General features: G+C 36.9%; 1 protein-coding gene across 12 annotated transcripts in view; it reads left to right on the top strand.

Annotated features, from left to right (window-relative positions):
* AVL9 (AVL9 cell migration associated) overlaps positions 1–26,681 on the top strand; it is an 82,937-nt gene that overhangs the window by 22,350 nt on the left and 33,906 nt on the right. For 9 of the 12 annotated variants that reach the window (XM_077856266.1, XM_077856264.1, XM_077856265.1 and 6 more), the window contains exons 4-14: positions 1,506–1,577; positions 3,681–3,770; positions 5,092–5,158; positions 6,382–6,422; positions 7,148–7,186; positions 12,640–12,709; positions 13,003–13,541; positions 19,131–19,265; positions 20,316–20,535; positions 23,056–23,173; positions 26,362–26,415. In XM_077856266.1, the coding sequence (XP_077712392.1) occupies positions 1,506–1,577; positions 3,681–3,770; positions 5,092–5,158; positions 6,382–6,422; positions 7,148–7,186; positions 12,640–12,709; positions 13,003–13,541; positions 19,131–19,265; positions 20,316–20,535; positions 23,056–23,173; positions 26,362–26,415 (1,445 nt within the window). Of the gene's footprint in view, positions 1–1,505; positions 1,578–3,680; positions 3,771–5,091; positions 5,159–6,381; positions 6,423–7,147; positions 7,187–12,639; positions 12,710–13,002; positions 13,542–19,130; positions 19,266–20,315; positions 20,536–22,834; positions 22,929–23,055; positions 23,174–26,361; positions 26,416–26,681 lie in introns of those variants that run through there. The other 3 variants (XM_077856270.1, XM_077856267.1, XM_077856268.1) reach the window with 3 other exon arrangements.

Raw genomic sequence — 26,681 nt, 5'->3', positions numbered from 1 at the left:
TTCTTGGATATCTGTTCCTTTTACTCTCATCCCCTATAGATAGTGTAAACACTAATAAAATTCTCCAAAGCTGGTCAGTATTAACAGTTCTCATGCTCTGCATAGCCTTTTTTTTTTTTTTTTTTTTAAGATTTACTTATTTATTCATGAGAGACACAGACTGAGAGAGAGAGAGGCAGAGACATAGGCAGAGCGAGAAGCAGGCTCTTTGCAGGGAGCCTGATATGCGGGACTCGATCCCGGATCCTGGGATCATGACCTGAGCTGAAGGCAGGCACCCAACCACTGAGCCACCCAGGTGTCCCTCTGCATAGCCTTTAAATGGCATTTCATGCTGCCTGTCTTCTCTCCCCCTGGGTCTGACCCATTCCACAATATATTGGGATTGCCATTTTCTCCAATTTTTTTATTGTCACCTAATAACCAGGGGGGTAAGACAGGTGTCAGAAGGACCTAGAACCTAGGAGAAAGACTGATTCCCTTTGAAGGAAAGTAAGACCTGATAGATTAATGAAGGCAGAAAGGTAGAAAACAGATTGAGGGAAGGCTCTATTCTTAGTTTAGTGACTAGTTGTCAGTCATTTGAAGACACTAAAACCCCTTGGTCCTCAGGACAAGTCCAAGGAGATGTCAGGCAGTACACTACAGAGGGGAAGATTAGTTCTTACTTCTTTCACCACATTATCTGAGGTTGATCAAATGAAGGCTTGTTCTTTACTAGTAGAGAACAATAGACATCTCACATAGTCCTCCTCAGAATCGTCAAGGCATGAACTCTGGCTCAGAGCTGGGCTACAATACCAGTTTGCCAGCATAAACTCCAGGCAGTGTAGAAAAGCACCTTAACTGTCTGCTAGTACTTCCGTCTTGGGAGAAACAAGCTGTTTTTGTCATCCTAAACTAGCCTCTTCCCACCAGCAACAGTAGTCTCTGAAAGGGTGCCCATTTTCAAACGAGAATCAAGGACATTTGGTTTGCATTATGGGTGTGGCAACTTATACATGAGGTACTCTTAATCACAGAGTAAGTTTCTTTTTTTTTTTTTTTTTAGATTTTTTTTTTTTTTTAACTTTCATTTATTTATGATAGTCACAGAGAGAGAGAGAGAGGCAGAGACACAGGCAGAGGGAGAAGCAGGCTCCATGCACCGGGAGCCTGATGTGGGATTCGATCCCGGGTCTCCAGGATCGCGCCCTGGGCCAAAGGCAGGCGCCAAACCGCTGCGCCACCCAGGGATCCCACAGAGTAAGTTTCTTGAAGAGTAGGGATAATCTCTCGCTGTTATATTTCTAGTGCCTACCAGATTCTGGCACAAAGTTTCCTGGCTGACTTGTTCAATAAATATATATTCTGAGATTATGAATAAATTTGGAATTTAACTAAATGTAAGAAATTTTTCTCACTGTTATGTTTATATTGGAAGATAATGATTTTTAAATATTTCCATGAAATATTTCTTTTTTTTTTTTTTCCATGAAATATTTCTAATAATGACTTTTTTATAGGCATTGAAAGTACGGCAAGCAGATGTCACCAGAGAGACCGTTCAGAAAAGTGTCTGTGTTCTAAGCAAGTTGGTAAGAGACCAAATAACTTGTTAATGTGTTTGTTAAATGTTCGTGGCAGGGTTTTGCTTGAGAATAAGGCATTATTAGAATAAGGAGAGATTATGGAAATAGTAATAGATTAAAATTCATTAGGGGCTCTTATTTATTCTCATGCATCTCCTCTTTCTCTTTGCCCTTCAGCAGTTTTACTCTCATTTGCACCTCTACCCACAACTAGATAAGACGAAGGAAACCTCCTAGCTAGGTATTTGGAAAAGAGGTTGAGATTTGATCAAAATGAGGTTGCTGATCTATTTCATTTATCCATTTTAATTTTGTTTTCAAGACTTTGGATAAATAATATATTACTAAAACTCAAAAATATCACTCATATTTTACTGATGATATAAAAGTATATGACTCTTGATAATGAATAACTGTAGCCTTAACTTGCTCTTTAAAAACTGAAACTTTGGGGGGCACCTGGGTAGTTCAGTCAGTTAAGTGCCTCTTGATTCCAGCTCAGGGCATGATCTCAGAGTTATGAGGTTGAAGCAGGGTTGGTTTCTGCGCTCAGCAGGAAGTCGGCTTGGGATTCTTTCTCTCTCCCTCTCCCTTCCCTCTATCCCTTCCCCTGCTCACATGAGCACTCTCTCTCTAAAAAATAAACAAGTGTTTAAAAACTTAAAATTTTTGAGGAACAGAAATGACATAATGAATTGTACAATAACAATACTTTAAAATTACTCTGTGTACAAGTTGATCAGATTACATGTATCTCATATCCATGGACAATTTAAATGTAGGCTGCTTAATAAATGTTGAGTTTTTGCAAAATAGGATTTATTTTGGCTTCTACTACTAAGCTTTAAAAAAGTCCTGAATAACAATAATTTGTAAATTTATACTATGGGCCTTAATAATAAGATTTTGAGGATCAGATATTTCTTCCAAGATCTTAATTTTAAAGAGAGGGCAAGAATAGACTTCTTAAAAAGGCATGGCTGTAAAAGACCCCAATATCAGAACATTGGTAGATTATACGTAGTTTCTAGAAGAGTAACCTGAAAGATAGACATCAATGAATCACTTTTTTATACTGGGCCAGATGACCAAAGCATAGGAATACCAGATATTAAAGCAAGTGCGACATGTTGAAAGGCTTCCTGGGTAATCTTTCTTCAAAGAACAATTATAATTAAAAAACACACACACACAAAAAAAAACCCAATTATAATAATAAATGTCATTTATCAGGTCTTTTTATGTTAAGTATTCTATACCAAATGCTTTTTAGATATAATTGTCATTTTAATCCTCATATAAAAACAGTGAGATGTAAGTATTTATTGCTCTCATTTTACAAATAAAGATGTATGAGAGAAAAAAAATGTCTAGACCTGTAACTATGAAGTGATAAAATTGGGATGAAAATCCGATTTTACCTGTCTTTAAACAGGCATAGAGGGTAGGGAGAGCTAGCTCACGCAAAAAAGTTTGGTGTTTGTAGTGCATTGTATTCTATATATATGTAAATATATGAAAATATATATTTAAAATATATAAAAATTTAATGACTTTATACTTAGATACTCTTTTAATTTTTATTTTTTTAGATTTTATTTATTTATTTGAGAGAGAAAGCGAGCCCAGGCAGGAGGCGGAACAGAGGGAGAGGGAGAAGCAGACTCTCTGCTGAACAGGGAGGGAGCCCTATGCAGGGCTTGATCCCAGAATTCCAGGATCATGTCCTGAGCCAATTAACTGACTGTGCCACCCAGGCACCCTATACTAGGATATTTTAGATGGTAATAATGATATATTAACAGGGATATTGCAGGGGGACTCTTCCAGTATTACTTGTTTTAATTAATTAGAATATATATATACACTATGGTCTCTGTATTCTGAGACATAGAAATCAGAAAATAATCTAGAAAAGAACATTGAAAATAAGGATGGAAATAGTAGAAGAGGGTCTAAAATAAAAATAAGAGTTAAGGAATAATTTTGTTGCAGTATACAAAATAATAAGTTAAATTAGTTTTTCTTCCTGTTCTTTCAATTACAAAGCTGTAACATTTTTTTTTTTACTATTATCAAACTAATAGTACTTTTTTTTTCTTCTTTAAGCCTCTCTATGGCTTACTTCAAGCAAAACTTCAGCTCATTACACATGCATATTTTGAAGAGAAGGATTTTTCCCAAATTTCCATTCTAAAGGTAACTGTATCCCTCTATAGATATATTTGGCTGAAAACAAATTCAATGAATCAAATAAATCTTGTCAGTAATACTGTAAAGATAATATTATTACTTAAGAAAGACATTCTTCTTTAAAAATAACATTGACCTATGATCCAGCAATTGCACTACTAGGTATTTATCCTAAAGGATAGAGATTCAAAGGGGTACATGTATCCCAGTGCAGCATTATCAACAATAGCCAAACTATGGAAAGAGGCCAGACGTCCATCAACTGATGAATGGATAAAGAAGATGTGGTATGAAATCTTGCCATTTGCGACAACATGCATGGAGCTAGAGTGTATTGTACTAAGTAAAAGAAGTCTGAGAAAGCACCATATGATTTCAGTCGTATGTGGAATTTAAGAAACAAAATAAATGAACATATGGGAGGGGAGGGGAAAAAGGGGAGAGAGGAAAACAAACTATAAGAGACCCTTTAGCCAACAAACTGAGGGTTGCTGGAAGGAGGTGGGTGGGGGGTGGACTAGAAGGGTGATGAGGATTAAGGAGGGCACATGTAACTGAATTCTCCTGAAACCAATATTGCACTGTATGCTAACTAACTAGAATTTAAATAAAAATTTAAAAAGAAAAAAACCCACAAAAATTTGCAACTTGAAAAAAGAATATTGAAGGGCAATGAATCTACCAAAAATGTACAATCGATATTTATTAAATTTAACCACACTTTTTATTAGGAAATAATAATGACTATAATTAACATAAGTGCTTCTATTAATGGAAAATAGCTCTTTTGCTAGGGCATTGCTTCTCTAAATTTGCTTGTCTTACTAATATACATGATATTAGTAACACATAATTAGTATACATAATATACTAACATACATGTTATGTTTATATATCAGTCTTCTGGTTCCAATCTCCCAATGAAAAAAAAAAAAAAAAGGAGCCAAAAAACCAGAAACAGACTACATGACTGTTTTTCTAAAGATGGATAGCTTGTTTTTCTCTCGGCTGCCATTAATATATGGAACATAGATCTCTCCTAGATTCTAGTGAGTATAGGACAATTAGGTGTTTAGCAAGAAAGTAGAGAGAACTTAGCCTAGAATCCATACCATGTGAATGAACTAAGCTTTAAAATGAGGAGGAAGAGAAGAAGGGAGTACTGGAAACTGGTAAGGTTTCAGCGAGACCTCTACTGTTACTAAAGTTAGTGTCTGGCAAAACAAACTGCCTCAGGTAAAGAACCAGTTTTTTCCTGGTCATCATACTTCTAATTTAGTGTCTAAAATGATTGTAAAATGTTCTAAATTGAGTCTATATTTTATAGGAGCTTTATGAACATATGAATAGTTCCTTGGGAGGAACTTCATTAGAAGGATCCCAAGTGTATCTTGGTAAGTAGCTTTTTACAAATCAGAAACAATGTCCTTATTTCTTTTCATTTTCTAAACTGAGTCATTTGATTAACCAAGTTGCATGTAAAACTTTATAATCAAAGTTAAATTTCTGTATGAGATCTAAATTTAAATTCTTCGGTGTTTGATGTTGCTGCTTCCTTAAGTATCTTCTTCACTAGTATTTGTATTAATTAAGATTATAACATAATTGTAGCAATCTTTAGAGCTATTATTGTATAAAGCAAATTTCTGCTTTTCAGAAGTATAACGGAAGTTTTTTCTTCTTATGGTAATGCTGGCCAAGTCAATTAATTCCCTGTCATAACAGAGTGGGAGAGCAAGAGAGAGATCTGCTCAATTCTTTTCTGTCCTAAGATTTTTCAAGTTGGGAGCTGTGTATGATTTATGCTATTCTGATAATCCAGAATATTCATTGGTGTCCAAGGTACTCAATTGACACTCAATAAATACTCTTTTCATGATGAGAAACAAGTTTGCGTCACACAGCGATTTATGCTCACTCAATTCCTATTTTAGCATTAAGTAGCCAAATTGTGGTAGTTCGCATTTATAATCCTGTTATAAGTAAGCTGGTCACAAAACTCCTGAGAATATATTTTTCTCTGAGTTATTTTCTCTTGTCCTGTGGCAGATGATCGGAGAAGACTGTGATTTAGAAATAATAACTATGGAGTGTGGCAACCAAAAACCATGTTTAAATGATTGACTGCCACTACAGTATAAACTTCAAATTTCCACTACAGTATACGCTTTATAATTTCTAAACTTGTATAATTTGTAAGATATTTGTAGAATGGGGAGAAAATGTTAGAGCTACATTGTCTACAACAATAGCCCTTAGCCTCATGTAGCTATTTACATTTAGATTAGAATTAATAAAAATTAAATTAAAAAGTCCAGTTTGTCAGTATACTTGCTACATTTCAAATATTCTGTATTGGACATATGTGGCTACTGTATTGGACAATACAGATTTAGAACATTACCATTATTGTAGTAAGTCCTATTGGACCATGTTATATTTGACTGTTAACAATAATTTGGTAAATTCTGAGTAAATGTGTACATAACCAAATATTACATAAATATTTTTATATTCTTACTATTCCTATTTTTACCTACCTTTCCTTTGATTGGAAGAAACTTTGACAAAACCCAGAGATTATCATCACAGATTAGCTTTTTTATTAACATTGTAGGTCTGTCTCCTCGAGATCTTGTGCTTCATTTTCGACATAAGGTATGATACCTTATTTACTTTATAATGTACTAAAATTGTATTCATTTATTTGAGCAAATTCTGTATGCTACAAGGTCGAATGCAGATTGTGGAATACCATATTTTAGTTCTAAGACCGTTCTCATAATGATAAAAGTTGAAAGTGTTGGTAGAGCTTATATGATAGAAATTTTGAAAGGTATAGGAATACTGTCTGTGCAGGGGTGGATACCTTTTTCTGTTGTCTTTGTAATTTCAGATGTCATGAAATTAGAATGGGAAGGAACATGTTTTAATCTTACAGAGTAGTTTGTATATTGCCCTGAGAGTGAAACATTTTCCAATAAAATATCTATACTTATGTCTTCTGATCTTTATTATTAAAGATATGTTGACTGGGACATACACAAATTGATCATTCATTTAACAAACATTTATTGAGTATCTACTATGTGAATGCCCTGGACATCCAGAAATAAATGAATAGTCCTTGCCCTTGAAGGAGCTTGCAGGTATTTCAAGCAAAATAACAACTCCTTCCAAAAAGCACAATTTGTTAAGTGGTTCTTCACTAATACATAATTTTTAGTTTTTCAGTATAAGTTCACAATTTTCAATGTAGCTTAAGCACTGTAGCTAATATTGATTAAATCAATGTGATTATGTTTGAGAAAGGGAAAAGGCAAATGAATAAGTGCTTGAGTTATGCTTGAGTTTCTTACTTTAACGCAATATTTTTTCTTTAGGTCTTAATCCTGTTTAAACTAATTCTTCTTGAAAAAAAGGTGAGATTTGAAGGAATAGAGTAACATTTGTTTGCTTTTTTAAATATACTATGTAAAGTTAAAACTAATGGTAAAGTATAAATTAACACTTTTTTGCCTGTCATATTGTAGTAGACTAAAGCACATATTCTTGTTCAATAACACAGAATTATAAATTCATGTAGTCTTTTCTGGAGCCAATTTAAACTGACCAAAATAATGAGGGATGGGTTACTGCAGACTTCAAGGCTGATTGATTGAACGATTCTACAGTATAATTAAGTATCGAGATTTTTTTTCCCCCATCTCTTTGCTCCACAGAGTGTAGTGCTAGCTTTATCCTGCACCTGGTTTCCTTTGTAGTGTAGGTTAACTGCCAACAGTAAGGTTTCAACTCAAGATATTGATCGCAGTGTTGTGACTCCAGCCCTGGGTCAAGGCTCCATGCTCATTGGGGAGTCTGCTTAAGATCCTCTCCTTCTGCCCTTCCCTCCACTATTGCCGACACTCATACTCTCTAAAATAAATAAATAAAGTGGGACACCTCGGTGGCTCAGTTGGTTAAATGGCCGACTCTTGATTTAGGCTCGGGTTTTGATCTCAGAGTCGTGGGATCAGCCCCCCACCCCCACCCCCTGGACTCTGCTCAGTGCAGAGTCTGCTTGTTCCTCACCCTCCCCATCTGCTGCTCACCCTGCTTGCTAGTGCGTTCTCACTCTCTCTCTGAAATGAATAAAATCTTCAATAAGTAAATAAAATCTTTTAAAAAAAGTTGGTGGTAGTGGTAATACCTATTCCCAAACCATTTAATAAGAATCATCTTTTCAATTTGTTTAGACCCATGAGGCCATGTGTCTGGAGTGAACAAATAAATTGTTACCAAAGAAGTGCATATACTGGTTGGTTTAAACTTGAGTTCCAGATCATTCTCTAGTACAAAAAGATAGAATCACCATGATTTTAGACCAAGGGTGTGCAAACTAGGCCCCAGGACCAAATCTGGCCCACTATATATTTTTATAATGTTTTATCAAAACATAGTTATACACATTCATATACTTATTGCTTATGGCTGCTTTTGCACTATAGTGGCAGAGTCAAATAGTTGTGACAGAGACCATATGTATCACCTACAAAGGAAGAATACTTAATATTTGACCCTTTATAGAAAAAGTTTACTGACTTCTGGTTTAGACTAATAAGGAACCACCCTTGGATATGGGGCCAGTTTTATATACTATATTACTGTGCTAAGTGGAGTAGGGGTAGAATGGATGTTGGAAAGTCAGCCATTTATAATGTCTATTGTGGTTTGTTACCTTAAAAATATCTATTTGTGGGGATTCCTGGGTGGCTCAGCGGTTTAGCGCCGCCTTCAGCCTGGGCGTGATCCTGGAGACCCGGGATCAAGTCCCACGTCAGGCTCCCTGTGTGGGGCCTGCTTCTCCCTCTGCCTGGGTCTCTGCCCCTCTCTCTCTCTGTGTCTCTCATGAATAAATAAATAAATCTTTTTAAAAAAATTTATTCGTTTGGCACAGTAGTAGTTCTCATATTTATTTTCCAGAATTAATGTGAGTTGGACACAGAGCTCCATCTAAGATATTCTGTCACAGAATAATTTATAATAATGAATTATCAGTGAATAAGTACTGGCTCTCCTTGTATATTCTACATGATTCAAATGACTAAAGAGATTTGGAGGGTTTTTTTGTTGTTGTTGTAATGATGTTTCATTGAATGTTAAGTGAAAAGTTGATCCAAGTACATATCAAGCCCATGATCCCAATTTTAACAAGCAAATATTCATTAAAAAGAGACAGGAAGGAAAGACATCAACAGTTTGGTGAGAATATACGTTATATTTTTTATATTAAAGATTTTATTGATTGATTTAGAGCATGAGCAGTGGGAAGGTGGAGGGAGGGGGGGAGAGAAATTCTCAAGCAGACTCGGCACTGAGTGCAGAGCCCAACACAGGGCTCAGTCTCAAGACCCTGAGATCATGACCTGAGCCAAAATCAAGAGTTAGACACACTTAACTGGTTTAGTTATCCAAGTGCCCCTAGGTTATATTCTTAAGAAGGAAATATGTTTCTAGTTTTCTGTAAAACCATATGTATTTCTTCTTCAAAGAGAAAAAAATGTTTTTTAAATGAATGAATCTAACATATGTGCAGTGTTTTAACTTTTTAAAGTTTTTAGGGGTGCCTGGGTGGCTCAGTCTGTTAAATGTCTGCCTTTGGCTCAGGTCATGAAACCCGGTCCTAGGATCAAGCCCTGCATCAGGCTCCCCACTCAGCAAAGACCCTGCTTCTCCTTCAGCCTCTGCCTGCCACTCCCCTGTTTGTGCTCTCTCTCTGTCAAATAAATAGATAAAATCTTTTTAAAAGTTTAAAAATTTTTGGGATCCCTGGGTGGCGCAGCGGGTTGGCGCCTGCCTTTGGCCCGGGGCGCGATCCTGGAGACCCGGGATCGAATCCCACATTGGGCTCCCGGTGCATGGAGCCTGCTTCTCCCTCTGCCTGTGTCTCTGCCTCTCTCTCTCTCTCTCTCTCTGTGTGACTATCATAAATAAAAAAAATTAAATAAATAAATAAATAAAAATAAAAGTTAAAAGTTTTTTTAAAAATAAGGTTTTTAATTGTAAAATACACGAAACACCTAATTTACCATCTTTTTTTTTTAAGATTTATTTATTTATTTAAGATAGACATAGAGAGGCAGAGACACAGGAGGAGTGAGAAGCAGGCTCCATGCTGGGAGCCCAACGCGGGACTCGATCCCAGGACTCCAAGGATCGCGCCCTGGGCCAAAGGCAGGCGCTAAACCGCTGAGCCACCCAGGGATCCCCCCTAATTTACCATCTTAACCAGTTTTAATTGTATAGTTGAGTGGCACTGAGTATATCCACATTGTTGTGCTGTCATCATCATCCAATCACAGACTCTTCATTGTGCAAAGCTAAAACGAACTCCCAGATTTCCTCTCCCCACTGACAGTGACCCTTCTACTTATTGTTACTACGAATTTGTCTACTCTGAGTTCCTTATACAAGTGAAATCATGCAGTATTTGCCTTTTTGTGACTGCCTTTTTGTACTAAGCATAGTGTCCTCAAGTCTGATGCATGTATATCACGTGTCAGAATTTCCTTCCTATTTATTTATTTATTTATTTATTTATTTATTTATGAGAGACAGACAGAGACACAGGCAGAGGGAAAAGTAGGCTCCATGTAGGGAGCCCAATGTGGGACTTGATCCCAGGCCTCCAGGATCACACCCTGGGCTGAAGGTGGCGCTAAACCTGAGCCACCCAAGCTGCCCTCCTCTTAAAAAAAAAACAAAAAACAAAAACTGAGTGATACTCATTGTATGTACATACTACATTTTGTTTATCCCTTCGTCCTTTGATGGATATTGGGTTGCTTCCACCTTTTGGCTCTTATGAATAATGCTACTATGAACAATGGTATGCATACATCTCTTCAAGACCCTGCCTCCAGTTCTTTTGGGTATATACCCAGAAGTGGTATTGCTAGAGATGGTAGTTCTATTTTTAATTTTTTTGAGCAATCCCCATACTGTTTCCATAGTGGTTGCACCATTTTACATTCATGCCAACAGTGCACAAGGTTTCCATCGTCTCTACACCTTTACCAATACTTGTTATTTTTTAGTTTTTTGATAGTAGCTGTCCTAATAGGAGTGAGATGTTATCTCCTGGTCTTGATTTGCATTCCCCTAATGGGTTGTAATGTTGAGCACCTTTTTCTGTGCTTGTTGGTCATTTGTATGTCTTCCTTGAAGAAATATATGTTCAATCAGGTTTGGGGGCTTTTTTGTTTTGTTTTTTGCTTGTTGAGTTGTAGGTTTCAAACTTTGTTATTGCAGTTTATAATAAAAGTGTTTTACATTGCAATCCAGAGCACACATGGATATACAAATCTGAAAGAAAAGTCTTGCAAAATAGTACTTAGCCTAGCTACATGTAGTGGCATTTATGATCACATAACTTTAATGTGGCAAATCACAGGTACCCTTTGTATATTGATTTGATGAAATAAGGATGTCCTTTAATGCAACCCTTGGTTTCTCTGTACTTGCAAAGCACTCCTTAAGTAAGATCATTCTGTAAGGAAAACAGAAAACTGTGGGTGCTATGCTCTGTCAAATAGCACTTCAGTGTCATTAAATGATTTAATTGTTTAAAAAAAGGAAAAAAAATCACCTAAGCAAATCTTTTGCTTGTTTTTTCAACTAATTTAATGATAACCAAGTGTTAGTTTTAATGCAACATCTAATCCTGTTTTTTTTCCATTTTTAATCATGAAAAATGTTGAACCTACAGAAAAGTTGATAGAATACCATAATGAACTTTTTTTACACATTTGATTTGTATGTGTCGGTAACATTTTGCTACTTTTACATTATATTGCTTTATATATATGTTCATTTTCCCCCCACCCCGAATCCTAATAATTTTAAAGTCATGGTACTTCACCCCTAAACACTTTAAGATTTTTTTTAAAAGATTGTATTTATTTATTTGACGGGAGAGAGAGAAAGAGAACAGGAGTGGCTAGGGTAGGGGGCAGAGGGAGAGGAGGAAGCAAGTTTCCCACTTGAGCAGGGAGTCTGACACAGGACTCCCTGTCAGTTCCTGACTCAATCTCAGGAACCGAGGATCAAGACCTGAGCCACTAAGGCACCCCAGGATGTATTTCTTAAGAATAAGAGTATATTCCCATATAACCAAGAAACCATTTTCACATTCAAGAAGTTATAACATTTGTACAATAAATGATATCTAATATGCAGTCCATTTTCAAATTTCTTCAGATATTTTAATAATATCCTATAAACTGGTTGTTTCACTCTGGGGATCAAGGGTCATGTATTGCCTTGCCTTGTGGTTCTCTTTAATCTCAAGCAGCTCTACCACCTTGTTCTTTTTGTTGTTGTTGTTTCTTTCTGTTTTTTTTTAAGAATCTAGACTAGTTAAATTATAAGATTAGATTCGTCTGATTATTTTCTTTTGGCTAATTTCAGATTAAACTTTTGGGGCAAGACTGCTATACAAGTGGTGGTGTGTCCTCAGAGTTATCACACCAGGAAGCCCATAACTGTTTGTAGTATTATCGGTGATGTGAAACTTGATCATTTGATTAAAGCGATAGTCCCCAGATTTCTTCATAGTGAAGTATTTTGCAACTAATAGCTAATCTATGGGCTGATAAATTTGAAGCTATGTGAATGTCCTGTTGCCCAACAACTTTTCACAGTAGTTTTAGCTTCTGTTGTTAATTTTTAACTGAATCATGATGGATGTTTGGTAATTTTTTTTATTCTTTCATTAATATATTTATTAGCTTGTTATTCTTTTGTAAAGGATTTTTCCTTTTCTACACTCCCCCTTTTTTTATGTTGTAGATTCATGAATATTCTGATTTAATTTTTATTTAATCCATTTCAGGTTCTCTTTTATATTTCTCCAGTGAATAAATTGGTGGGTGCCCTGATGACTGTATTATCCCTTTTTCCAGGTAAGAGGGTGACAGTATCTACTCTTCCTATCATTTAACCTATACTCGAACTTTCAATGATAAAAATTTTTAGGAATAAATTTGTTAGGGATAACATTTCTATTTTAACATGATTTTCTTTTGGCAAAGGGTCTCTCTATTTTATATGAGATTTCTCTCTTTTTTAATTATAACATGTGCAAGTATAACTTATTAATATTTTTATAGGAGACTTCCACTATTTAGAATGGAATATGCAGTTCTTACTTTTTCTCACCTTATTGTAAGCCAAGCTCTTCTATTTTATGTTGTAGGCATGATTGAACATGGTCTCAGTGACTGTTCTCAGTACAGACCCCGAAAGAGTATGTCTGAAGATGCTGGGCTTCACGAAAGTAATCCCTCTGCAAATGATTTTCTTTCTATGTCTGCTCCTGACATTTCAAATACCAACTCAGGAACTGTTAAGAAAATTATAACAGGAAGCCATGGAGGAGATGTTGGCATCAAGACCGAAGAACCATTGCTCCAAATAGAAGATGACAGCAGCAAAGGACAAGAACCCAATGATACTAGTCAATATTTGAAACCTCCTTCCCGCCCATCTCCAGAGTCTTCAGAAAGTGACTGGGAGACCTTGGATCCTAGTGTGTTAGAGGACCCTACCTTGAAAGAAAGGGAACAGGTTGGGTCAGAACAGACAAACTCATTTCCAAAGGAGTCTGTACCCTCAGACAGTCCTCCAATTACTGTACAACCTCAAGCTAACACGGGCCAGGCAGTCCTGATACCAGGGCTAATTTCTGGTTTGGAAGAGGACCAATATGGCATGCCCCTGGCCATCTTCACAAAGGTAAAGTTTAGTGTGTGCTTAAGATTTATTTATTTATTTATTAGAGAGTACATACATGAGTGGGGGTGGGGGGAGAGGGAGAGGCAGAGGGAGAAGGAAAAAGACAGAATCTCAAGCAGACTCCCCACTGAGCCAGGAGTCCAATGGGAGGCTCAGTTTTACAACCCTGAGATCATGACCTGAGCAGAAATCAAGAGTTGGATGCTTAACTGACTGAGCCACCTAGGTTCCCCTAGTGTTCCTTACTGAGGCCCTTAAAGAATCTGACAACCCTTGTATTTTTTTTTTTTTTAAGACTTACTTATTTTTCTGAGAGGAGAGTAGGGGAGGGGCAAAGGGAGAGAATCCTCAAGCAGATAACCCCTGAGTTTGGAGCCCAACACAGGGCTCGATCCCACAACCCATAAGATGATGACCTGAGCCAAAACCAAGAGTTGGATGATCAACCAACTGAGCCACCCAGGTACCCCCCTGACAACCCTTTTAGAGTTTAACTTAGAGTGTTGAACACATTTTCAGGTCTGAAAATTTGCCTTGAAAACTGTAAAATACATACCAAATGTATAGTGTTTCATATGCCAGATACCATACTAAGCTATAAATTCTTATACCCATGAACTTGCACTCTACCATGAAAGACAGATACATCTTTCTGGTAACTAGAGCAAAGTTTTATGGTTTCTCTAAATACCATCCTTTATGCATGAAGTAATAAAACTATGTGAAAAAGAAAGATGGGTAGTATTGACCTGAACATGTATTTCTTCCTCTGTGATAAATTCTTTCTCAGTTTATCAAGCTTTACAAATAAGTATTTGCCCCAAGTCAGTATTGCAGTATAGTTAACAGAGAATGCTTTGTTCATTTTGTGGCCTGATGGGGGATTCTGAAATTATCTTACTTTGTTTTATGATTGATTGAATTAATGCACAGTTTCTTAAAACTGGGATTTAGAAACTTAGGGAGAAAACACAGGGCACGCCAACTGTTGGTTATGGTTGGTAGCCACCAGTTACAGGTTTTCTGAACTCACCTGTGGGTGTTAGGACTGCCTGTACTTGTTGAAGCCCTTTCTTGGGTGTTTCACCCACCCTCTAATTTTTATCGTGTGGAGATATCAAAAGGGCAATTAACTGGGGAGCGATTTTGTTTTTGTCTATGAGGTTGCTGAATTAAAGCAATGTAAACATCTATTTTGCGGGCTGCCAATGAACCATGTTTGGCAGAATTTTCTATTTGTATACATTATGCCACTACTGAATGTATGATACCATCATCTTTATGGTAAATAAAATGTTTTTCTTTTTGGTTCTATGTTTTATTATACACTGATTAAAATCTAATTTGTTATTCAATCACAATTGTAAATACAAGTACTGATTCTTTTATGTCAGTAACTTTGGAGTATGAAATACTCTTTTTTTTTATTGAAGTATAGTTGACATAATGAAATATTCTTAAAACTGAATTGCCTTTAGGCTTTTTTTTCCTCTCTTGAAGATCATAAAGGACTTCTACAGAAGGAATTAGGCTAGCCAAACAACTTAAAGTAATTTTAAAAATAGCCAGAGAGAAGCTAGGGTGCCTGGAGAATATTGTTGAAGGTAGGATATTGAGCTTTGAAGAGAATAAGCTGACTAGTCCCTTGACTCAATGAACTTATACGTAATAAAACATTTCTGTCTAGAAGATATGCCCCAGCTCTCCAGCTTTCCAGTCTTCTCCCTGATACTTGAAATTACTGGAGGATGATGCCTTTCATGTCAGTTTTAGAAATGAGCTTTACTGAGTCAATACTATGGATACCAGATGCTGAAATATACTTAAACCTGTCCTAGGAGCTGATTTGGGAAGTGTAGGGAAAAACTGGAGTGCAGAGGGAGAGGAGATAGGATTGGAGGAAGCTTTTGAGTCCAGTGCCCACAGGGGGAAGGGGAAGAACTAGGGGAACCAAAGGAGAAGGAGGAAAATTAGAAAACTCTCCCATGTGATATGTGTGCTCTGCTGAACTCTACCACTTTAGAACCAGAGAAATGTTGGAGTGAGGGAAATAGAAGAATGAGGGAAATAGAAGAGAGCTAAAGAGGAAGTTGGGGTAACTATTTTCAGATGTGAAAAACAGTCCTGAGGGCTTTTCTTATGCTTTCCTGATTTTAAATCTTCCTATCAATTCCTACTGGAATTGGCCACACACTGGAGCAAAGCCATTACAGTAGAGCCATTACAGGAGGACCGGCCAAAAGGCCTAGAGCCTTGGGAGTTAAGGTTCCCACTTGCTTTAATCTCATGATTTCTCTTTTCTAGTTATGAGGCAATATTTATTATTTGGTAAAAATTAGTTGGACCTTACCATAAATGGAACTCTGATGAAAAGTCACCTTGATTGAAGTAACTCTTAATTGAATACAAAGGGTTTTTATTTTTAGTACTTAAGGGATAGGAAAAATGATTTTAGGTAATCACTAAAAAAATTATTTTTGAGTCTATTAGTATTTTAAAAAAGATTAGCTACTTAGTTTTGTCATTTTGGTTTTTGTTTTTAAAGATTTTACTTATTTTTGAGAGGGAGAGAGAGCAAGAACACAAGTGGAGGAGGGTGGTGAGGAGCAGAAGAGGGAGTAAGGTGGGGGAGGGAAGATCTCAAGCAGCCCCACACTGAGCCTGTCCCCGTGTGGGGCTTGATCCCATGACCCTGAGATCATGACCTGAGCCAAAATCAGGAGTCAGCCATTTAACCAACTGAGCCACTCAGGTGCCTAATACAATTTTTAAACATACAATTTAGTAGTGTTATGTTCACATCACTGTGCTATAGATCTCCAGAAGTTTCTCATCTTAAACTGAAACATACATTATTTATCTTTTTGTGACTGGCCTGTTGAACTTAACCTAATGTTCTCAAGGTTCATCCATACTGTAACATAGGTCACCATTTCTGCCCTTTTCAAGGCTGAATAATATTCCGTTGTGTGTATATATCACACTCTGTTTATCCAACCATCTGTCAGTGGACATTTGGATTGCTTCTACACTTTGGTTATCGCGAATGCTGCTGCTGTGAACATGGGTGTGCAAGTAATGAATGTTTCAGGGTTTTTTTGTTTTGTTTTTTACTATTATATTACTGTAGCTCCAAATATGGAAATTAAAGCACTCTAGAAAAGTGAAAAGCCAGAAGTGGGCTTGAGTGTGGAGGCTGTTTATGTTTAAGGAGGTGCACTGTACTCTTGTTGCTACCATACAATAAGGGATTTTTTAAAATTTAAGAAAAATAGACCATTGTTAAAAGAAATTACAACATGGGGCACCCGGTAGCTCCATCCATTGAGGGACTGCCTTCAGCTCAGGTCGTGATCTCAGGGTCCTGGGATCCAGCCCCATGAGGGGCTCCCTGCTCAGTGAGGAGCCTGCTTCTCCCCACCACGGATGCTTTCTCTCTCTCTCTCTGTCTCTCTCATAAATAAAAATCTTATATGTATATAAGTATATATGTATACTTTTTTTAAAAAGTGACACAATTTTTTTCTTTTTTAAATTTTTATTTATTTATGATAGTCACAGAGAGAGAGAGAGGCAGAGACACAGGCAGAGGGAGAAGCAGGCTCCATGCACCGGGAGCCTGATGTGGGATTCGATCCTGGGTCTCCAGGATCGTGCCCTGGGCCAAAGGCAGGCGCCAAACCGCTGCGCCACCCAGGGATCCCAATTTTAAGGTTATTTTGAAATATTTTAAGTTTGTAAATATGTAATACTTTCACATGGTTCTAAAGTATCTATAAAATGTCTCCCTTTCATTCCATCCCCTGCTACTCAGATGCTCTCTCCTCCAGTAGTAACCAGCATTATCAGTGTCTTCTGTTTTTCTCTGGGGGTATTTTATGCATACACAATGTATAGATATTCTCCCTCCTTTTATACACAAATGGTAGAAAACTATTCCCCACTTTACTTTAATACCCCTTATTCTTTTTTTAATCAAATACTCCTTGGAAGTGAATTTCATCACTCCTAATTGCTGCTGGATGTTCCATTGTACAGATGACTGATTTATAAGAAGTAGAATGCTGGTCAGAGAGCATGTGTATAGTTTCTTAAGGAATGTAATTTTTTATATTTCTAAAGTGTTGAACTATTGATTTTTTTACAACATACTTTTACAACATATAGAGAGCATTCAATATTGTAGTATTTATGTTTATAAATAGATATTTGAGTGCTGGGGGAGTCTATTGTTTTTAAGTATGTAGCTCACAAAGTAAAACATGACCCCTGGAGCTTTAAACCAGCTGAGTGATCCTGAATGAGGGGCGGGGGCTGGAGGGGGAGTGTCTTTTCAGCCTTTAGTCCCAGGAGGGGTGTGGGTTGCAAAGGACCGTACTATGTCTAATGCATGGGCACAGTTTATTTTTGCGGCCTTTATTGGTTAGCATTTTATAGAACACAGGAAGATTGTCAAGAAAAAGAATAAAACCAGGTTATTGGACCTATATTCCAACTTTTAGAAGTCTTCTCTCCCATATTAAGTACTTAACAACCACCTGTTAGGGACAACACATATTCTGGGATGTGGTAAAGAACATGAAGTAGCAAAATAGATGTCTCCTACACTCTCATGCGGTAATATAACATATCATCCAGAGGATGCTATCTAGTTCAGTGGGGTTTTTTTAAGTGATGAAAAGTAAAAAAAGAAAGAAGAAAGAAAGAAAGAAAGAAAGAAAGAAAGAAAGAAAGAAAGAAAGAAAGAAAGAAAGAAAGAAAGAAGAAGAAAAGAAAAGAAAAGAAAAGAAAAGAAAAGAAACTCAAGTCACAGGACTTGAGATTGAAAACAAGTGTACCCTCTTGGCTTCATACACAAGTTATGCCACTTGGAAATCTGTCTTGATTAGAATCTCCCAAAAGAAGTGCCATATCCTCCTTCACTGCATCATTGAAGTGTTAACATCTTTACTCTCTGGAAATTTGTACTGTGCTTTGGCAATTCAAATATAATTTTCAGGGCTGTATTTTCAAATACAATCCAAATAGAAGTTAATTAAATATACAGTTATTGCTAGTGTGGTTTTTGTTTGCTTTTTGTTTTAAACATTTAGTAGCAAATATCTTGAAATATTTTTGCATGATTTTCAACAACAGGGCAATAAAACAAATGCCGTGCAAGTGCTTTGCTATTCTTATAACAGTATGTTGGTGGTTTTGTGTTTTCAAATTTTCCTGAAAGAACTAACAGCTTTCTGCTAAACAACATACTTTTTCGTGGGCTTAAAACTTCATTTCCCAAATAAAAAAGTCCAATTCCTTAGTTACTGTGGAGGCTTTTGAATTGAACTGAGAACAAAATGACCAAGTAAGATAGTTTCCATGTTAGACCACCTCTCATGGAAAAGGTGAGCGATTAACTGGACTCGGTGCAGTCAAGACCTGAAGTTCCCCTGAAATTGTAGTGAGTCAAAGATGAACTCTGTTAGAGATCCGGCAACGGACGAGATCCGGAAGTTTCATTTCCTAGTATTAGCTCTCTAGGCTTGAGCAGAGAAGTGGCTGTCCTATTACTTTTCTGATGCTATCTCTCACTCTTGTGATTCTTAGGGATATCTGTGTTTGCCTTATATGGCATTGCAGCAGCATCATCTTCTCTCTGATGTCACCGTCCGTGGATTCGTTGCTGGGGCTACTAACATCCTTTTCCGACAACAGAAGCACCTCAGTGATGCTATTGTGGAGGTGGGCTTATGTATGAGCGTGTGTCCTTGACACTGCTGGTCCCTGTTTTTCTTTCCTAACTGGAATTCTGACAGCATAGGAATGGCACTAATAAAGGTAAAAATTCCTGTGCCAGCATTCTATGCACCTTAGGTATATTAACTGATCCGATTCTTCTAACAGCCTATGAGATAGGCATTATTGCTATTCATAAACGAGTGGAAGCTAAGGAGCAGAGAGATCAAATGGCTAGTAAGTGGGTGAGCCAGGATTGCTTAATATGTTCCTGATATCAGGAAGAAGGAGCTACAGATAAATATTTGACATCAACATATGAGAAATTTAAATCATGTGTTCAGTTTTACAATTGAAAGAATTTTTTAAAAAAGGAAATTTCACCCACCGTAGGTTTTTATAGATTCTAATAGAAATTACCAAAACATGCTTCGTGGGAAAATGAATAATGAAATGAAAAATATGGGATCCCAATTTTAAGGAAGAAAAATAAGTCCATACCTTCCAAGGCAGAGGATACAGATGGAGGGACCATAGAGTAGCTTCAACATTACTGGTTACATTCTGGTTCTGGTTCTAAAGTAGGTTGATGGGTTCATGGGTATGTGTGTATTACTTCAGAACTAACCTGTAGGTTACGTATATCTCTTTGTATATCACATGTTACATAATAAGAATATTCCATAGTATCTGTGGGCTCAAAGAATTTTTAGGAATTATACTTACTGTTATAATTCATTTCTGGTTGTGTGACAAAAGTGATTTTTACTACATATTTCTGTTTTCCAAGATTATTTACAAACAACAGGAGTTACTTTTATGATTCAAAATTAAATATTTATGCATATATTTTCTAAAAACAAAATGAGGATTTTTTAAATAGAGAAAGAAAAAAAACACTTCAGTGTAAAAACCTCTTTCTTAGCCTCACATTTTGAGAATACTGTTATTCATATTTTTGTTTTCAGCTTCAGCTTCCCAGTAGTTACTTTTTAAAGTGTGGCATGGATGTCTGCATGAATGCCCAGACTCTGACTTGTACCTGATACCCTCTAGGTAGAAGAAGCTCTGATCCAGATCCATGATCCAGAACTCAGGAAGCTGCTTAACCCAACTACTGCAGACCTCAGGTTCGCAGATTACCTGGTGAGGCACGTGACTGAGAACAGGGATGATGTCTTCCTAGATGGCACAGGCTGGGAAGGAGGCGATGAATGGATCCGAGCCCAGTTTGCTGTCTACATCCACGCATTGCTGGCTGCCACACTGCAGTTAGGTAAAGAGCACACAGCCACTTATTTCTTTTGTAATCTTTATGAGGTTTTGAATTGCATAAGAAATATTTTCATTATAAAATAATCTGTTACTTCCTCATACAGAGATAACTGCTCTTAACATTTTGAGTATTTTATATCCTTCCAAACCTTTTTCTATATATTTTTTTTAATTTTAGTTTTGTGTTATTTGTGGTGATCCTTTTACAAAAATGGTTGCTGTTCCAAATGTTTTTTGAAACCTCGTTTTTCTTTATAATAGAAACAAACATACTGAGACAGTAAAATGCAGGTCTTTGGCACTTTTACATGGCTGCTTAGTGTTTCACCAGGTGGGAGGAGGATATGTCAGTATCTGGGGGGTATTTATAAAAACTGCTTACATGTTTTTGAGATGTGTAAAAGAGAATCATGAAAGATAGAAATCACTGGAAATCACATTCCAAGTGATAAAACCTTCAAATTGCCCATTCAAAGAAATGTTATTCCCATTCAGTGGTTAAAATAGAGCAGGTAAAGATAGACTTACTCTTCTATTAAAACTATTTTGTTCCCCATAGAGAAGGAAATCTACAAAAAGAGAAAATGAAGGTCTGCAGTGAGCTTTTGCATGTGGCTGCCTACCATCATGGACATGTAGCAAATACTCAGATTTTGTTGTTGTTGTTAAGAGTGCTGAACTTTTATTTTTTTCCTTTTTTTTCAATTATCTCTACCACTGTGTGGGAGAAGTTATTAAAAATGCGGTGAAATACACATAATCTAAAATTTCTCATCGTAGCCATTTATAAATACATAGTTCCACAGCTGCATTACGTACATTCACGTTGTCCTGTCAGTAGATGTTTGAATCATCCCCAGCACTGTCACCTCCCAGGTTAGTTCTTTGTGAAGGTAGGTGTGGCGTTTGAAATCCAGGCTTCTGAGTGTGTCCTTCATTTGTAAAGAAAAGCTCTGGAGCACGTCCTTATTTCTTAATGGGATATTTTTAAATATTTGCCTCTTCTACAGTTGTAGTAGCTGAGACACCAAGATTTAAATGCTCTAGTTCAGAATCATTCAATAATCTAGTAAGAAAATCCCAATTTCTGCCAATCATATTAGCTTCATGAGTAATTTACTTTTTAAACCTATCTGCCTGGGTAGTTGTGAGTCCTGAATAATAATAATAACTAGCCTTTTGGGGGGGTAGGGGGAACATTTCATATGTGAAAGGACCTGTTTTGTTTTGAGCACTTTACTTCTACTAACTCATTTCATCCTCACAACAATTCTGGAGGTAAGACCGTGTTCTCTTCGTTTTATAGGAGAGGCACTGAGCACAGAAAGGTTAAGTAGCTTTCTCATCCCTCTGGTCGAGACTGAGCTGTGATTCAAACTCAAATAATCTGGCTCAGGCCTATGCTGCTGTTAAAAGGAGATTCAACCTAGGGAGCTATTTGAGAAATCCATTCCTAAAAGAAATAGCTTATGTTGCATTTCGAGCCATGTGTATCCTCTTTCCTTCCCAGCAACAAAAGTCACTTTTCACCTTCAAAGCAGGAAACTTACAATCAGTATATGATGCAAAAGCCATTTGAACTTATTCTCCAGACCTTTTCTATTCTTCTAAGCAGAAGAAATACTCTGCATTAAAACTTCCCCATGATTATGAAAAAGCTGAAGAGTTAACGTTAAATATGAAATTTCCTGGGCAGCCTCGGTGGCACAACGGTTTAGCGCCGCCTGCAGCCCGGGGCGTGATCCTGGAGACCTGGGATCGAGTCCCACGTCGGGCTCTCTGCATGGAGCCTGCTTCTCCCTCTGCCTGTGTCTCTGCCTCTCTCTCTCTGCATCTCTATGAATAAATAAATTTTAAAATAAATAAATAAATAAATAAATAAATAAATAAATAAATAAATTATTATGAAACTTCCCTTCCCCCCCCCAAAAAAAAAGAAAAAAAGAAAATTCCCTTGTTATTTAAGTATTTTGACAGTGAAATGTATGGAAATTACACAGTGAATTTCACCAAATAGTGAGATAAAGTGCAAAGAAGAAAAAAAGTGACTAAAAGAACCAATTCGTGTATTCATTCTAATTTTTTTCCATAGAAAAATAACATTTGTGAAAAGATAGTAAGACACTCTAATTGCCTACTCTATACATATACATCAGTATCCTTACTCACTGTCCAGTCTACAGTTTTTGCTTAGTAGATAATACTATGCCTCTTAAACTTGGTAAGGAGAAGTGGAAATATTTTGGAATTGTAAGGAACCTTAGAATATATCTGGCTCAACCCTCTTATTTTCTGGTTAGGAAAATGAAGTTTTGAGTGATTAAGTGACTTGCCAAAGGCCACATAGCTTCTTAACAGGATTTCTGGAACTAGACCCAAGTTTCCTGATATCTGGTAGGCTATCTCCCCCAAAAAGCATGGGGTGGGGGGATAAAGCCATTCCTTTACCCGTTTTGGTGATGAAGCTTCACATCCCTGACTGGCTACAGTCCAGCTCAACTTTCAAATATTTACTTGACAGATAATGAAAAGATATTATCGGACTATGGGACAACCTTTGTTACAGCCTGGAAGAACACTCACAACTACAGGGTGTGGAACAGCAACAAGCATCCGGCACTTGCGGAAATAAATCCGAAGTAAGCACATCCTCTAAGGATTGATAGTACATAATGTGGTCGATTTACTGCCTCAGTATAAAGAAGATCGTATCTTAACTTTGATGGCAATGTGAACATCTCCAAAAATCTCCTTAAATAGATCGAAAAATCCCAGATACAGAGAAGCAGCTGAAAACTGCTTCCCTATTCTTACTTCTTACACAAAAAGCTCAAGACATTTTTGGAAGGATTAACATTTCTCCCAGCTCTTGGCATAATTCAGAAGAGGAAGTCTGGCACATGGCAATGTTCATTGCATGATAGTTTTCTCCCTTTCCCTGGATCTGTACGTTAGCAGAATGGTCAAACAAGATAGAAACTTTGAAGGAATACCACTGGTGGAGACTCTGAGGTTATTTTAAAATATGAAGTGTAAAAAAACTAAAGGCAATATTTGAACTCCTAGTATGTGGTCAAACCCAAGTTTCCAACTTAGATTCTAAAATCCCAACAAAATTTAATACCTGTCACAATACTGAATGTTGACAGACTTTATCCATGTAGGCATAAAAGACATTTAAATATGTGGAGTGCCACTTTTGTGAAGCATGCTATCTTTGTTTGAATGGAACAGAGTAGAAACTAAGGTGATCTTTCCATTGGTGGAATGTGTATGTAGTTCCCCTCTTATCTGCAGTTTCAGTTACTCAGGGTCACCTGCAATCCTGAAGCAAATGATCCTTTTTGTGACATGTCATCAGAAGGTCAGTAGCAACCTAATGCTATATCACAATTCTTAACGTCCTTCACCTCCCTTCATCTCATCACTGAGTATTTTATCATCCCACATCATCATAAGAAGAGGAAGGGTAGAGACGCATGGGTGGCTCAGTGGTTGAGCATCTGCCTTTGGCTCAGGACCTGATCCTAGGGTCCGGGATCAAGTCCCACATCAGGCTCCTTGCAGGGACCCTGCTTCTTTCTCTGCCTATGTCTCTGCCTTTCTCTCTGTGTCTCTCATGAATAAATAAATAAAATCTTTATTTTTTTTAATAAAATCTTAAAAAAAAAAAAAGAGGAGGAAGGGTAAGTACAGGGCAATAAGATATTTTCAGAGAGAGAAAAAGAGAAAGACTACATTCACATAACTTTTATTACAGTATATTCTATTTTATCATTAATCTCTTGCTGTGCCTAATTTAAAAATTAAACTGTCTTGTAGAAAGAAAAAAAACTGTATTGTAGGTATGTATGTTATAGGAGACAGTATACATAGGGTTCGGTATACTATCTGCAGTTTCAGGCACCCGTTGAAAGTCTCAGAATGTGTCCTCCAAAGATAAGGGGGAACTACTGTACATCCTAGGAACTTATCTTCTAAATTAAATTATTAAAGTGATTTTTTTTTTTTAATACAAGTCTACACTGAATGTTTTCATTTGTATTTTAAACTTCTTGAGAGTCGGACAGAAACCAACTTCGTGCTGACTACTGTATTTTTTGGGAGCTGGAGTTCAGTTAGTTAGACTGGGGATGTGACATAAATATCTGGAACTTGGGGAGGCATCTGCAAGGATGAAATGTAGCAGGGTTTTAAAGAACATATCTGTTAAACTTTATATCATCTATCAAGAAAAATGACTAGGTTCGGCAACAATTTTGGTGAGTTTAATCATCGCACTGGGCTATAGCAGAAACCTCTATTGGCATTTGAATGTGGTAAAAACATAGAGAATTAAAAGGCAAAAACATCTTAATAGTATTAAATGAGAGACCTAAGAGTTCAAAGTATTCTCCGTCACTAACCACAAGGTCTGTGTTTTAAAGAGTGATGAAGGAAAACAGATGTGAGTTGTTTGCCTGGTGGCCCTCACTGTGACGGGGGTGGGGCAGTGGTGGTGGGGCTAGGGTCCACCTCTACCATCTGCAGTGTGGCCTGCGGGGCCATCCGGTCTCTTCCCCCAGTGCTCTGTACTGATAACCTGCTCAGATCTTCATCCAGTCTCTGCATCTGCTGTGGTGCCTTTAACTTGAACCAGCTCTCCCAATGTTGATGTAGGTCCATGAGAGACTTAGCTGGAATGGGTTTTAAAGGATTGTAAAACAGCACTTCTAAAAATGTATAAATAAGTCAAAGTTACTTAGACTGAAGGGAAAGCTCAAGAAAGACCTGAAATATATAGGTAGCAAAATTATGCAGATATAACAGTTTTTCATTATTTTCACCAAATTAAAAACAAGAAATAATAGTCTTCAGTTGTTATCCAGAGGATATAACTTAGACATATTCCAAACTAATTATAAGATTTGAAATCTATGAAACCCTTTCTCCAACTCCTAAAGAGGAAAGAAGGAAGTCCTCTAACTTCCTTTAGTAAACATCAGATATTTTTCATCCTTTAAACATGGCCTTTCTAGGAATATGAAGAATGATTAAGTACTCTCAATCCTTTCAACCTATCATTCAGAATCCAGAAAAAGTAATTACATATGCTTACTATGGCCAATAAGGACATTTGTTGTCTTTTGGAAAGCTATAAATAGCATTTTGATGTTTTTATAAGTAGCTGTCATTTCATTAGAATCACTTTTTTTTTGTTAGACATTGAGAGAGACCTCTCAGTATGAAATAATGTGGATATTTATTGACTCCTTTTATAGTATAACTTTGGTCAAGTTGCCTGATTTCATATATATATATATATGTATGCACATGGCTTCTTCCCTTTTGTTCATTTTCAAGATCTGCATTTTGAGTTGCTTTTCATATAGAAAGTACAGATTTTACTGATACATGCAAATCTTCAGTGACCGATAGCACACATCTGTAAGACAGTCAGAATCAAGGTATAGTCCATGACCATGACCTAAAAAGTCAGTTACTAACCCTGACTCTTCTGGGGAGCTTTTTAAAAATGTTGATGCTTAAGCCCAACCCCAGACCAAATAAATAAGAACATTAGTGTAGCATTCAGAAACCTTTCTCACCCCCGACTCCAAGAAAAAAAATCCCTATTTTTACCAGGAGGAAATAAGCTCAAAAAGGCTCCCAAGATTGTAAGTAGAGAGCTATGCTCAAAGCAGGTTTCCTGCTGTCATGTGCAGAACACCGCCACCCAGCTGGGTCACCCCTGCAAGGTTTACTTATACTTCCTTGGGACCATGTTCTTTTGCAACTCTATTAAGAAAATACTCATAGTCTAATAGTCTCAAACTTTGTTTTACAGTCATCCTTTTCAAGGCCAGTACTCAGTGTCAGACATGAAGTTAAGATTCTCACAGTGAGTATTTAGAGAAAAAACTAGGAAAATTTTTATGTCTGAGTTTATGCCATGTGTTTCATTGCTAATTAGGAATTGTTTTTCTCCACTTGATAGACTTGTGCTTCAAATAGTAACCAAATATGTGCATAACATTCTCCAGCTCAGCAGTGTGTATGTTTCAGAGTGAAAACACTGCTGTTTCATAGAGAATGGTGTGAACTAATAACAGAATTTGCCATTTTTATTCTGGTGGAGTAACTTTAGCAAATCATAACTGTAGGGAG

This window comes from Canis aureus, chromosome 18, assembly GCF_053574225.1.
Source record: "Canis aureus isolate CA01 chromosome 18, VMU_Caureus_v.1.0, whole genome shotgun sequence".
NCBI lineage: Eukaryota > Metazoa > Chordata > Mammalia > Carnivora > Canidae > Canis > Canis aureus.
The sequence above is the reverse complement of the archived record's forward strand: the minus strand, read 5'-3'. Positions and strand labels throughout refer to the sequence as shown.